This window comes from Aspergillus ibericus, assembly GCF_003184845.1.
Source record: "Aspergillus ibericus CBS 121593 unplaced genomic scaffold BO80scaffold_9, whole genome shotgun sequence".
Lineage (NCBI taxonomy): Eukaryota > Fungi > Ascomycota > Eurotiomycetes > Eurotiales > Aspergillaceae > Aspergillus > Aspergillus ibericus.
Window position 1 is genome coordinate 749192 of NW_020292107.1, and position 13482 is coordinate 762673.

Sequence of the window (13482 nt, forward strand, 5' to 3'; positions counted from 1 at the left end):
AGAACTTCCCGCGACCTCTGAACGCAACTCCCTCAAACTCCGCAAACCTCCCAAGCAGCTTGCAACCTTGCGCCGACGTGTGTGCTTGTTTGCTGACGGAGGATGGTCCAGGTTTGTGAAGCCTTGTAGGATCCCATACCGTCACGAAATTCATTACTTGTCGCAGGGGTCTCGACGCGCCGGCTGAACCTGAGCTCCACCGAGCCCAGACGACACATTACCGTCGCAGCACGTTCGCTATTCCATTGATTTTACTGTTGTTTGCTCTAATATACCATCAAAATGGCGGACCAAAATATCTCACAGTACAAATACTCGGCGATGTCCAACCTGGTTCTCCAGGCGGACCGTCGTTTCATCTCTCGCGTCAACGATGAACCCACCGGAGATCCAGAGTCGCTCGCCGGTCGCATAAGTATTCGGGAGATGGGCTCCAGAATGGCGCGTGACGATGCGCCAAAGACCAAGAAGAAGACCACCGGACCGACAGACATTGAGCGGGGTGCGATTCGAGAGGGTGAGGATGTCCTGGCCCGCGAACAGAGGAAAACCCAGCGGGGTCAACCAGCACAACTGCGAGGTCAGGGTATCCTCTCCGCAGCCGATGCTCTTGTCGAGGGCCTGAAGTACCGTCCCCGCACGCCTGCCACTCGAGCTACCTACGATCTCATCCTCACCATGACCGCGAATCACCTTGGCGATGTCCCTCACGAAGTCGTTCGAAGCGCTGCAGATGCTGTGCTGGAGCTGTTGAAGGACGAGGAGATGAAGGATTTTGACAAGAAGAAGGAGATTGATGACTTGCTCGGCAGTTCGATGAATCCCAAGGAGTTCAACGAGCTCGTCAACCTCGGCAAGAAAATCACCGACTACGACGCGCAGGATGACGACGAAGAGATGGGTGACGGCATGGATGGGGAAGGCGAAGGCGAACTGGATGAGCGCCAGGGTGTGGCTGTCATGTTCGATGACGAAGAGGAGGACGACGAGCGCATGGGCACTCTGGACGAGGTACGCGATGACGATGAATTGTCAGAGGACGAGGAGCCAGATCAACAGGACGGCACTGGAATCGACGAAACCACCACCGAGAAGGCAGATCTGGACGGACTCGAGGAGACCGAGGAGATGGTCATTGATGGCGGTCTAGGTCGGGGTGCAGAGCGACGCGACAAGGGATTCACGATACCTGCCCGGGAAATCGACGCCTATTGGCTTCAGCGTCAGATCGGTGCCGCATATCCCGATGCCCACGTACAACACGAGAAGGCGACCCAAGCGCTGGAAATCCTGGGTGGCCAGGGCGAGGACGGCGCAGAGCGGCCTCTGCGTGATGTGGAAAACGACCTGATGGAATTGTTCGACTACGAGAACCCGGACCTGGTCGCCAAGCTGGTCACCAACCGGGATAAGGTCGTCTGGGTTACCCGCTGGCGTCGGGTGGCCGAAGATGCCGATGCCCGCCATTTGGTCGAGAGTGAGATGGTCGAGGCTGGGCATCGCGCCATCTTGGACGAGATCCGGGGAAAAGCCACTCGTGACGAAGGTGCCGGTCGGCCAGAGAAAAAGATCAAGCTGGATTTGATGGATGTCGATGTTCCGAATGCACCCCAACAATCCGAGGAGAAGCCTGCAGACGGTGGGCTGGTCCGGGGTCTCCAGCCGAAGAGGTTGATCAACCTGGAGAACCTCGTGTTCCACCAGGGTAACCACTTGATGACGAATCCCAACGTGAAGCTGCCCCAGGGCTCTACGAAACGGACCTTCAAGGGCTACGAAGAGATTCACGTGCCGCCTCCCCAGCAGAAGAGGGAGCCCGGTGAGAAGAACATCCCGACCACCGAATTGCCCGAGTGGGCTCGTGTTGGCTTTGGCAGTTCGAAGGAGCTCAACCGGGTTCAGTCGAAGTGCTTCCCATCCGCGTTCCATGATGATGGAAACATGCTGGTCTGTGCGCCCACAGGATCCGGAAAGACGAACGTTGCCATGCTCACCATTCTCCGCGAAATCGGAAAGAATCGTAACCCCGAAACCGGGGAGATCATGCTCGATGACTTTAAGATCATCTACATCTCCCCATTGAAGGCGCTGGTTCAAGAGCAGGTTGGAAACCTTGGCAAGCGATTGGAGCCGTATGGCATCAAGGTAGCAGAACTGAGTGGTGATCGCCAACTCACCAAGCAGCAAATCGCTGAAACACAGATCATCGTGACAACCCCGGAGAAGTTTGATGTCATCACCAGAAAGGCGTCCGAGACGAGCTACACAAGGCTTGTTCGTCTTATCGTCATCGACGAAATCCATCTCCTTCACGACGACCGTGGTCCTGTCATCGAGAGCATCGTGAGCCGGACTATCCGCAAGGTTGAGCAGACCGGCGACCCGGTGCGAATCGTTGGTCTCAGTGCTACCCTCCCCAACTACCGTGATGTCGCAAGCTTTTTGCGCGTGGACCCCCTGAAGGGCCTTTTCCACTTTGATGGGTCTTACAGGCCGTGCCCACTGAAGCAGGAGTTCATCGGTGTCACGGACAAGAAGGCCATTAAGCAGCTGAAGACGATGAACGACATCTGCTACAACAAGGTTCTGGAACAAGTGGGACAGCGGAGGAATCAGATGCTTATCTTTGTCCACTCGAGAAAGGAAACCGCTAAGACCGCCAGATACATCAGGGACAAGGCTTTGGAGATGGAGACCATTGGTCAGATTCTGCGAAGCGATGCTGCAAGCAGAGCCATCTTGGCCGAAGAAGCGGAGACAGTTGATGATGCCGCCCTCAAAGATCTCCTGCCTTACGGCCTTGGTATTCACCATGCCGGTCTGAGTTTGGCGGATCGTGACTCGGTTCAAGCGCTCTTCAGTGATGGCAGTATTCAGGTCCTGGTCTGCACGGCCACTCTTGCCTGGGGTGTCAACCTTCCTGCTCACACCGTCATCATCAAGGGTACCCAGATCTATTCTCCGGAGAAGGGTAGCTGGGTTGAGCTTAGCCCTCAGGATGTCCTCCAGATGCTGGGACGAGCTGGACGGCCTCAGTATGACACATTTGGTGAGGGTATCATTATCACCTCTCAGACCGAGATTCAGTACTATCTGTCTCTTATGAACCAGCAGCTACCGATTGAGAGTCAGCTCATGAGCAAGCTTGCCGACAACATGAACGCTGAGATCGTGCTTGGTAATATTCGGACCCGCGATGAGGGAGTCGACTGGCTCGGATACACCTACCTGTTCGTCCGTATGCTTCGTTCACCGGGATTATACAGTGTTGGTGCCGACTACGAAGACGATGACGCGCTGGAGCAAAAGCGGGTCGATCTTGTTCATTCTGCCGCTGTCATCCTGGAGCGGGCAGGGCTGGTCAAGTACGACAAGAAGACCGGACGTCTGCAATCGACTGAGCTTGGACGCATTGCCTCTCATTACTACATTGGCCACAACTCCATGTTGACGTACTCTCAGCACCTCCAGCCCTCCATCACCACCATCGAATTGTTCCGAATCTTCGCTTTGAGTGACGAGTTCAAGTATATCCCCGTTCGCCAGGATGAAAAGCTTGAGCTGGCCAAGTTGCTCGGACGTGTGCCTGTTCCGGTCAAGGAAGGCATCGACGAGCCTCATTCGAAGATCAATGTTTTGTTGCAGGCCTATATCTCCCGACTTAAGCTTGAGGGTCTTGCGCTTATGGCGGATATGGTCTATGTCACTCAGTCAGCTGGTCGTATTCTGCGCGCCGTGTTCGAGATTTCCCTGAAGAAGGGCTGGTCATCCGTAGCCAAGACGGCTCTTAACCTCTGTAAGATGGCTGAACGACGCATGTGGCCAACAATGTCGCCCCTGCGTCAGTTCCCTACCTGTCCCAGAGACATCCTGCAGAAGTCTGAGAGAATCGAAGTGCCTTGGGCTAGCTATTTCGACCTTGATCCTCCCCGGATGGGTGAGCTTCTCGGTATGCCCAAGGCTGGCCGTGTCGTCTGTGACCTCGTCGCCAAGTTCCCCCGTCTGGAGGTCCAGGCTCAGGTCCAACCTATCACTCGTTCCATGCTGCGGGTTGAGTTGACGATCACCCCCAACTTTGTGTGGGATGAGGCCCTGCACGGAAATGCGCAGGACTTCTGGATTCTGGTCGAGGACTGTGATGGCGAGGAAATCCTGTTCCACGACCAGTTCCTCCTCCGTGGAGACATCGCGCAGTCGGAGATGAACGAGCACCTCGTCGAATTCACTGTTCCGATCACCGAACCCATGCCCCCCAACTACTTCATCTCTCTCGTTTCGGACCGTTGGATGCACTCGGAAACCAAGATTGCTGTTTCCTTCCAGAAGTTGATTCTTCCCGAACGTTTCCCCCCTCACACTCCTCTTCTCGACATGCAACGTGCTCCGATCAAGGCCCTGAAGCGCGAAGAGTACCAGCAACTGTATCCCGAGTGGCAGTACTTTAACAAGGTTCAAACGCAGACCTTTAAGTCTTTGTTTGATACCGATGACAACGTCTTTGTTGGCGCTCCTACCGGCAGTGGCAAGACTGTTTGCGCGGAAATTGCCCTGCTACGCCATTGGGCCCAGGAAGACAATGGTCGTGCTGTTTACATTGCTCCGTTCCAGGAGTTGGTTGACCAGCGCCTTGCCGATTGGGAGAAGCGGCTAAGCAACATCGGTGGTGGAAAGACTATCGTGAAGCTTACCGGTGAGACCACGGCTGACCTCAGGCTCCTGGAGCGTGCCGATCTTGTTCTCGCTACTCCTACCCAGTGGGATGTCCTGTCCAGACAGTGGCGAAAGCGCAAGAATGTACGAACTGTGCAACTGTTCATCGCCGATGAGATCCAGATGCTCGGAGGCTATGGAGGATATGTGTATGAGGTGGTGGTCTCGCGCATGCACTCTATGGCGCTCGAAACCGAGAGTGGCATGCGTATTGTTGGGCTGAGTGTGCCGCTTGCCAATGCTCGCGATCTCGGCGAGTGGATTGGTGCCAACAAGCATACCATCTACAACTTCAGCCCGCACGCCCGGCCGGTGCCTCTCGAACTCCATATCCAGTCTTTCACCATTCCCCACTTCCCTTCACTGATGCTCGCAATGGCTCGGCCAGCATATCTCTCCATCCTTCAGCTGTCCCCTGACAAGCCGGCCATTGTTTTCGTGCCTAGTCGCAAGCAGACCCGTCAAACTGCCATGGACCTTCTTGCTGCCTGCGCTACCGACGATGATGAAGATCGGTTCCTCAACGCCGACGTCAACGAGCTGGCTCCTCTTCTCAACCGGGTCCAAGAGCGGACTCTGGCGGAGTCGCTTTCTCACGGCATTGGTTACTACCACGAAGCGCTTAGCGCGACGGACAAGCGCATCGTCTCCCATCTCTTTACCATCGGTGCCATTCAGGTCCTCCTTGCGTCGAGGGATGTCTGCTGGGAGCTCGATCTTACCGCGCATCTGGTGATTGTCATGGGAACCCAGTTCTTTGAAGGTCGGGAGCACCGCTACATCGACTACCCCATTAGCGAGATCCTCCAGATGTTCGGCAAGGCTTCTCGCCCTGGTGAGGACAAGATCGGCCGTGGTGTGCTTATGGTTCCGGCTGTCAAGCGGGAATACTATAAGAAGTTCTTGAACGAAGCGTTGCCTGTTGAGAGTCACCTGCAAGCTTACTTGCACGACGCCTTCGTCACGGAAATCAGCACCAGGACAATTGGATCTACTCAGGATGCGATCGATTGGATGACCCACACCTACTTCTACCGCCGTCTCCTGGCTAACCCCAGCTTCTACGGTCTGACTGATGTCAGTCACGAGGGTCTCAGTACCTTCCTGTCCGAGCTGCTGGAGAACACGCTCAAGGAACTGTCGGATGCCAAGATCGTTGATCTGGACGAGGAGGATGACAGTGTCTCGCCCCTGAACGCGGCCATGATCGGTTCTTACTACAACATCTCCTTCATCACGATGCAGACGTTCCTCCTCTCCTTGTCGGCCCGCACGAAGCTCAAGGGTATCCTGGAGATTGTCACGTCCGCCACCGAATTCGAATCCATCCAGATGCGCCGTCACGAGGACCACATCCTTCGTCGCGTGTACGACCGTGTGCCCGTCAAGATGTCGCAAGTCGCCTACGACTCGCCCCACTTTAAGGCTTTCGTGCTCCTGCAAGCCCACTTCTCGCGCATGCAGTTGCCGATTGATCTGGCCAAGGACCAGGAGGTTATTGTCAGCAAGATCCTCAACCTGCTCAGTGCCTGTGTCGATGTTCTCTCGTCAGAGGGTCACCTGAACGCCATGAACGCCATGGAGATGTCACAGATGGTCGTCCAAGCCATGTGGGACCGGGATAGCCCTCTGAAGCAGATTCCTCACTTTGGCCCCGACGCCATCAAGGTGGCCAACGAGTACAAGTATGTTCCTCTCCCCTTCCCCTTCGAAACCATTACTAATTATCCCTGCAGCATCAACGACATCTTCGAGTTCATGGAAGCGATGGACCCATCCGAGAACAAGGACTACACCACATTGGTCAAGCGCCTGGGTCTAGACAACAAGCAGCTCGCCCAAGCCGCGGCCTTCACCAACGAGAAGTACCCCAACATCGAACTGGACTTCCAAGTCGAAGACCCCGAGAACATCACCTCCGGCGAGCCATCCTACCTCAACATCAAGATCGAGCGGGAGGTCGAGGAAGACGAAGAACCCGACACCTCCGTGCACGCCCCCTTCTACCCCAACAAGAAGATGGAGAACTGGTGGCTGGTGGTCGGCGACGAAAAGACCAAGAACCTCCTCGCTATCAAGCGGATCACTATCGGTCGCAAGTTGGAGCTCCGTCTCGAGTACATCGTGCCCACGCCTGGTGAGCATGAGCTCACCCTGTACTTGATGAGTGATAGTTACGTGGGTGTGGATCAAGCTCCTACCTTCACTGTCACGGCTGCCGAGGGCATGGATGAGGATGAGAGCGAGGAGGAGGAAGAGGAGGAGTAGATGATGTCTCTCCGGTTGACGGTGGGGCTATTCTATAAATGATTTCGTTACGCTTTTCGCATTTCTGTAATTATATGTGTAATGTGGAATCACAGATCGGTGTTTATTCAATTTCTCTCACTTTACTTGATGCTTATCTTGAAGACTCTGATGTGCCTCTTATATTTACTAGAGGTTCAGTAAGCAGCCATTCTACGATATAATCAACCAAAAGGAGACAGTACAGATAATCCGGATCTGTGGGGTTGATGTTGAGAGTGTTTGTAGGGATTGCTTTCTTTAAGTCCAAACAGAATGGAGAAAAGCAGTTGGTTTTAATTCCGTCCCATCTTTGAGAATAAAGACAACCCAACCAAAGATATTACTATATGACAGGTTGAGGGCAATTGACAGATACTATTCTCAGATGATACTTTACTGATCCGAGTCAGAATCATACTCGAGAGGTGTCACGATATTGAACGATGAGTTAGGCGTGGTCAGCAACTGTCTTAGCTGCTGCCAAACCTCACGATCGCCAGTGGTTTCGAGACCTTCGAGAGACTTCCGCACGCTACTCACGAGCTCGTTAAGCTGCGTGCGGGTGACGTAGATGGTCAGATCAGCTGAGATAGGCGACGGATTTCCAGGCGCTGAATATGGAAGCGCACGGCCGGTCAGGGCCGAGTTGCTCAATCGCATATGCCATCCCCCGGGATCTTTGCCGCTCTCGGGGCACGTGGTCATCATATTGATTGTAAAGGATTCGACGTCCCAGGCCTTGCGTGCATTGAGTCAGATGGCCATGGTGTCCATCAGCTGATCCAAGTTAAAGGCGAACAACGTCTCAGGTGCCATTTTGTCGATACCGCCCTGAACTTCTCCGCGCAGCTCCTTTGCACCCGTCAGATAGATATTACGCCAGGTCCCGTTTTCGGCACCATAACCCAGGGTTTGATAGATGTCAGCCAAGACATCCTTTGCCATTCGTTGATTGGGTTGAACAAGACTGCGTAGCTGAGGAGGGTAGCTGCGAACCGAATATTGTTGTGGTTTTTGTAGCCTTGAGATCGATCGCTTTATTCATCCCCCCGGGCACTTGACATACTGAATCGCTTCCTCTCTGGGCGGGTGTTTTCATAGATCTGCCGGGTTGCCATCAAACCAGCCCATATACGTGTCATAGATGACTTTGACATTGTGGTTGACGGACTCGTAGTAGCCGTTGAGAACCTAAAGTATTCAGCTCGAGAAAAAGTGGTCTCTTCTCAAGTGCTGCATTGGCATTTGTTCCTCAGCACTTGCCATCGTACGGGACTAGGGGGGCTCTGAGTATATGACGGTATGAAAGGAAGTTCTGATTGCGTTGTGATTGTTCACCTCTTGCCAGTGAGTCTAAGTCCGGAGCCGTGCCAGCACTTGCTCGTAGATCTTACTAATTCCCCAGAACCTTATCGTTCTGAAGCTCAAGATTGCCTCATCTAAGAGCTTGACGCGGCCTTGTGAAGACATGAAGTCACCGATCCCGGGCAGTTTGACACGACCCCATCCAGAGTCAATCCACCGGGTGGCGTGAGCACCGCCCCAGTGCGGTGCACGAAGGGCAATAGATGGCGCTTCAGCCGGGGCAGAGGAACCGCAAGGCGGGCTGTAAAGCGCAGAGTATATCCATAGGGTCAATGTAGCCCTAAAAAAGATGACGGGGGTAGAAAAGTGGGCGCAGTAATGAGAGCGCACGGTTTCGATCACCCGCACTGCATAGAAAACGGCCAGTCGCCCTTGTCCTGGCGCAGCGTCCCAGTCACCTCTTAATTTGGCTCGCTCGACCTCGTTACAATGCCGACTTTTGATCTTCAGTGCTGCAGGCAGTAAAAGCATTTTTGGAAGATTGTTGATCATGAGGGCATAGAGAATGATGAGCCTGTGAGCCACGCAGGCTTTGAGTTCAGTGATGGAGAGCTCGACTTCCTTTTCTGTAATATCCAGGAGATGTTTCAATTCACCCTCTATTTGATTCCTAGCCATGGAGGACGTGGTGAGCTCGTGGAGTCCGCCAAAATCATGGATAGCATTCAGCAAAAGCTGGAGAATGACTTGTTTTCCGAGAGTCCCGGTTTTGAACCAAGCCACCGACCAACTCCTGTCCGTAGTGATATGCCCTATAGTTAGGGGAGCGTTTCCTGATGACTTAGTGATGATTCTACTTAGTGGACTATCATCACTCACCTATACGTGACGGGAAACTCGCCCAGCCCGGGGCGGTCGACGCTTCCCAGAGATCTTCTGTTTGTGGAAGGGTATTCTGCATTTCGTCGATCTGTATCACAGAGGACAAATCTAAGTGAGTATGGAATGCCATATCAGACAGCTGTGTCTCATGGTTAGAGGTTAGAGGTAGATATCATCTCGGGTAGTCTAGAGAGCTTGTGTGAGGTCCACTAACCCAGATGGCAAAGCCTGTGCGTCGCCGCTGCTCGTCAAATGTCCAAATCGGCCATTTCTGGGCCATGGGAACCTTCAGCTGGAGGATCTTGTGGAGCGACACGGTACTTTTGAGCAACCGGTTACGTCGTGCAACAGTAACTGGAATTGCCTGATATACTTCAGCAACTTCCAGGGCCCTTCGTTCGCCAGAGTACCTCAATCCCAACTGGTTGAGGAGTAGGACCAGCACAAACCACAGCTCCCGAGCATTTCGATTATAATTTTCACACTATGAAGTGCCAAGGCTGTCAGTCGCGGCTGTCTTATTACAGCTTAGCCGAACCTAACTTACCAGGTGTAGAGACTGACGTCGGATCATCTCATGCATGGCTCTAGAGCATGTTTGCGCATTCGGCAGACCTGAATATTGAGCGCCTATGGCACTTACAGTAAATATAAGAAGCCAATGCGTCTCTGGGGTACAAAAGGTTGGCTTATGGAGCACAGGAAATACCGGATGAAAGTGCTCAAAATAGAGCTGCACCCAGGAATTTATCACCGGCAAGGACGGGATTCGTAGTTCCGTAAATCGCGGAAAGGTAGGGGTGTTTTCCATGACTTCAGCCAGGCGAACTACTTCCTCCAGAACTGTAGCAGGTACCTCATCCACGTGAGCAAAGTTCTCTTCTTCCACTTGTTCAATTGGCAGGCTCTCCATGTTGGGAAACGACAGCTGCACATCGACATCGGTGCTAGTCGGGTGATACCGTCTTGGTTCCATAGCCGCGTCGGACTCGGGGGAGTGGCTACGACTGTAGGTTTCTGCAACCGCGGTTGGTGTCAATGGGGTAACTGGTCCAGGCGCCCTTGAGACCGGATTTAAAGGGGCTTGCACTGCCGTATCCGCGCTTGCCAGCCATATATCGTTAAGTTCATCCAGTGGGGGGGTCTGATCAAAGATATTGGATAGCACGCTGGTATCAACATCGATGCCTAGGAAGCTTTCGAATCCCATTACATCAGTGTAAAACATGCTCGGGCTATTCGCTTCGGTCGCAGCGACTGGAGTAGTAGGGTTACCGGGCAGTGTCAACATATTTGCATTTCCCACCTCTCTGGACATTATTACTGGCGGCACTACTTGCGTCTGAGCGGCTGCCTGGGTGACCGGTGATGATGGTAGGCCGACTCCTGAAAATTGGGTCGACATCCCATCCTCATATAACGGGGTAGACTGTGAACCCTGATTTGAATCGGTGCCGCGGTGCCTTTTGGGGCATGTCGCAGAAGCAGAGTTCACGAGCTTGCGCTTCTGAGGCGTCTGATAGAAACAGTCGGCACCATGTGTTCGGCACCTCTGGCACGGTTGATTACCATCACAACGCACTTTGGACAGATTGCACCGCTTGCATGCCTGCGCTACCCGGCGTCGCTCACTGGGCTGGTCACCACCAGCGGGGCATGTATGCACCGTGTCATAATGTCGGGCAAGAGAGTCTCTAGATCGAGTCAGTACGGATGCCGCATACACAGGAGCTACGCAGCACATACACTCGACTAAAACTTTGACCGCACTCGGCACAAGCAAAGGGTTTCTCCTTGGTATGGGTACGGATGTGCCGTTGATAGTGCTCGCGTCGGCGAAACGAAGCGTTGCAGGCTTCGCACTGTAGCTCGGCGGATTGCATCTCATGAGTTGATACGAGTGGGCAGCAATCACTTTGGAAACAGACGAGGTCCAACCAAGGAACTAGCAAATAAAGTGGATGGTTGAAGGATGAAGAACTAAGAAGACCCGACATTCGGCCGGCTCGTTCCTTCCCATCGACGCTAAACCCGAAGGGGATGGATGGATGGATCTACACCACTTCTTGCGGCACCGACACTGATCTGGTATAGAACTACGCACAAGGGATTTACGTCTGCTAATATCATGCAGCAATTAGAGTGGGATCGGAAGGCCGCCATATCCCGATTGTATAGAATTGATTTTCCTGCTGCGCTCTAGGCGCTAACTTGGGCGTTCCGAAGTAGCCGTTCAGCATCCCGACCCGGGAAGGAGGACCAGGTGAAGGAAAACATATCTTTCGGGAACTGCGCATCCGGCACATACGTCCTCAGTTCGTCCAGCATCTGGGCTCGGCGATCATCGTCTACCTTGGACATCATCATCACTGTAACGGCTCGTCCATACCGGACTTGGTTGTAGAGCTGCAGTCGTTCTGGAATATCCTCTTGGGTGGTTTCGGGAGGAAATAGGGCTCCAAGAGCTGCTCCGTCCTCAAAACTTTGTGCACCACCTTGGCCTTGATCTAGTATATGGTCAGTAGTTGACAATCAAGACAGACTGAGGATCTTGGCCAGAGTATTGTTACTCACGAGGCAAGGTTGGGTGAGCCGCGTCTCCGACGAGTGCTAGTTTGCCATGGACGAATGTCTGCGGCGGCGCGCGAGATGCTAGGCTCCAGAGCTTCAGGTCCTCCGCCAATTTGCACATCTCTTGGAGCTCCGGACCGAAGTCTTTATATGCCTCAAGCAACTGATCCAGATTTCCGCTGTCAAGCCAAGAGGAATCTTTAGCTCCAGAGTCGGATCCCGATGGGTGAATACCCGCACAGTTGAGCAATTCACCGTGACGACAGGGATAGATGACCAGTCTTCGATCACCCGAAGCAAAAACGTGCACACCGCCAGACCCCATCTTGTCCAGAAGAGATGCAGTGAGAGGGTTGCTCCTCATTTTGGAAGTCGGAATGAGAAAGCGGAAGCAGTTTTGGCCCGTGCTTTCCTTTTGTTGGCTGTCGCCAGTGACACTGCGAACGCATCGAGACTGCAGAGCCGTCAGTCAGCAAGATATAGCCCAAGCGTCAAGTAGTATTCAGACTTACATGAATGCCGTCCGCACCTATAACCAAGTCACCAGTATACTTGGTGCCATTCTCGAGCGTCACCTCGCCAGCCTCGGGATCCTAGTGACGCAGCTAGGTTAGTAGGCCAAAGTCTCGTATACTAAGCAACAGTGTATACGAACCACGGATGCCACACGAGAGCGGAGATGAATGGTAGGCTTCGTGCCGTTCACTTCCTTTGCGGCCAAATTCCTTAGAGCATTGTGCAGATCCACTCGGTGTGTAAGCAACCACTCGTCATGAATGCCTAGGGTTTCCTGGACATCCTTTGTCACCTATGCTAATTATTAGCCTGATTTAACATGCCTGATTAAAGATGTCACCTACAATTGGAGTTCGGATGTGGTTCCCTTGTTGATCCCAAATCTGCAGGCTGTCGCAGTGTACGGGCTGCAGACCCTCCAAGTTGCATCCCCAGTCTTTGAGGATGCGTGTGGCATTTGGTGCCATGTGGATGGCAGCTCCCACTTCGTTGAGAAATCCAGATTGCTCGAGAATCTGCAGCAGAGTTAAGCTATGAATATAGATCCAGTTCATTTCGGCTCGATACCTCGACATCATGGCCTTGGCGATTCAAAGCAATTGCGGCGCCCAAGCCCGCCAGGCCAGCACCAACCACGACAACCTTTAATGGCATTTTAATTGCTCTGACCTGTTTGAGTAGAGGTAGTAGAGTAGTATAAGTGAGAAGACGATCCTCTCTGCCGGGTGGACAGGGTACCTCCTTTATGAAGGTGGCCGAAGCAGTGCTCGGCCTGTCCACTCGGCTCGCCCACAATAGCCGAGCCGGTCCAAGACTTGTGCATCTCCACCATACAATGTCACCAAAAGAACATTGTTTCATCCTGTATCGTGGATCCATCTAGCTGGCATTGGCTCTATCCACTATGGAGCAGCCTCCGAAGCCTTGCAGGAGTCCTTTTTATGTGTAGTAGGTGTGAATTCCAAGGGGGCTAAGGATATTCGTTATATAACTATCTAGAATTCTTCCCGCTTCTGAGATCATGTCAGCCTGGTATAAAATGCACAAATACCATCACTGGAGGGACGTTGATGGGTCCCTGAGGTACCCACCCGAGGTGTTGGCCAGTTGAGGAGCTAATGGATACCCCGCATTGAGGGACCCTGACGTTCCACGCCAGGAACGACGATGTGATGGCTAAATGTCAATTAAATTCAACATCAATAGACT

General features: G+C 53.2%; 4 protein-coding genes across 4 annotated transcripts; 1 reads left to right on the forward strand and 3 right to left on the reverse strand.

Moving 5' to 3' along the window:
• Positions 1 to 45: 45 nt before the first annotated feature.
• BO80DRAFT_376858 (ATP-dependent RNA helicase BRR2) lies at positions 46 to 7263 on the forward strand. Its single transcript, XM_025716674.1, has 2 exons — positions 46 to 6395; positions 6447 to 7263. Exons 1-2 carry the CDS (start codon positions 283 to 285, stop codon positions 6976 to 6978), a joined length of 6645 nt encoding a protein of 2214 aa, XP_025577974.1. The 5' UTR covers positions 46 to 282; the 3' UTR covers positions 6979 to 7263.
• On the reverse strand, positions 7186 to 7814 carry BO80DRAFT_289482 (uncharacterized protein). Its single transcript, XM_025714984.1, has one exon. The coding sequence runs from the start codon at positions 7705 to 7707 to the stop codon at positions 7393 to 7395; it is 315 nt and encodes a 104-aa protein (XP_025577975.1). The 5' UTR covers positions 7708 to 7814; the 3' UTR covers positions 7186 to 7392.
• Positions 7815 to 8352: 538 nt separating this feature from the next.
• On the reverse strand, positions 8353 to 11069 carry BO80DRAFT_453298 (early growth response protein; the record flags this gene model as incomplete). The annotated part of the gene is made up of 5 exons (XM_025721996.1): positions 8353 to 9137; positions 9184 to 9325; positions 9401 to 9670; positions 9734 to 10880; positions 10933 to 11069. The coding sequence occupies 5 exons, from the start codon at positions 11067 to 11069 to the stop codon at positions 8353 to 8355; spliced, it is 2481 nt and encodes an 826-aa protein (XP_025577976.1).
• Positions 11070 to 11290: 221 nt separating this feature from the next.
• Positions 11291 to 13057, reverse strand: BO80DRAFT_401889 (putative salicylate hydroxylase). The gene is made up of 6 exons (XM_025717583.1): positions 12841 to 13057; positions 12618 to 12788; positions 12413 to 12565; positions 12270 to 12350; positions 11761 to 12211; positions 11291 to 11693 (listed from the first exon to the last, which is right to left on the reverse strand). Exons 1-6 carry the CDS (start codon positions 12925 to 12927, stop codon positions 11386 to 11388), a joined length of 1251 nt encoding a protein of 416 aa, XP_025577977.1. The 5' UTR covers positions 12928 to 13057; the 3' UTR covers positions 11291 to 11385.
• Positions 13058 to 13482: the final 425 nt, after the last annotated feature.

What these genes read in the sequence shown, in the direction of transcription:
- BO80DRAFT_289482 (XM_025714984.1), bottom strand. Translation starts at nt 7,707, where the DNA reads ATGATGACCACGTGCCCCGAGAGCGGCAAAGATCCCGGGGGATGGCAT.
- BO80DRAFT_376858 (XM_025716674.1), top strand. Translation starts at nt 283, where the DNA reads ATGGCGGACCAAAATATCTCACAGTACAAATACTCGGCGATGTCCAAC. An exon ending in AAGGTGGCCAACGAGTACAA is followed by an intron (nt 6,396 to 6,446) that starts GTATGTTCCTCT and finishes TTATCCCTGCAG; the next exon opens with CATCAACGACATCTTCGAGT.
- BO80DRAFT_401889 (XM_025717583.1), bottom strand. Translation starts at nt 12,927, where the DNA reads ATGCCATTAAAGGTTGTCGTGGTTGGTGCTGGCCTGGCGGGCTTGGGC. An exon ending in ACCACATCCGAACTCCAATT is followed by an intron (nt 12,566 to 12,617) that starts GTAGGTGACATC and finishes TAATTAGCATAG; the next exon opens with GTGACAAAGGATGTCCAGGA. An exon ending in GCTCTCGTGTGGCATCCGTG is followed by an intron (nt 12,351 to 12,412) that starts GTTCGTATACAC and finishes CTGCGTCACTAG; the next exon opens with GATCCCGAGGCTGGCGAGGT.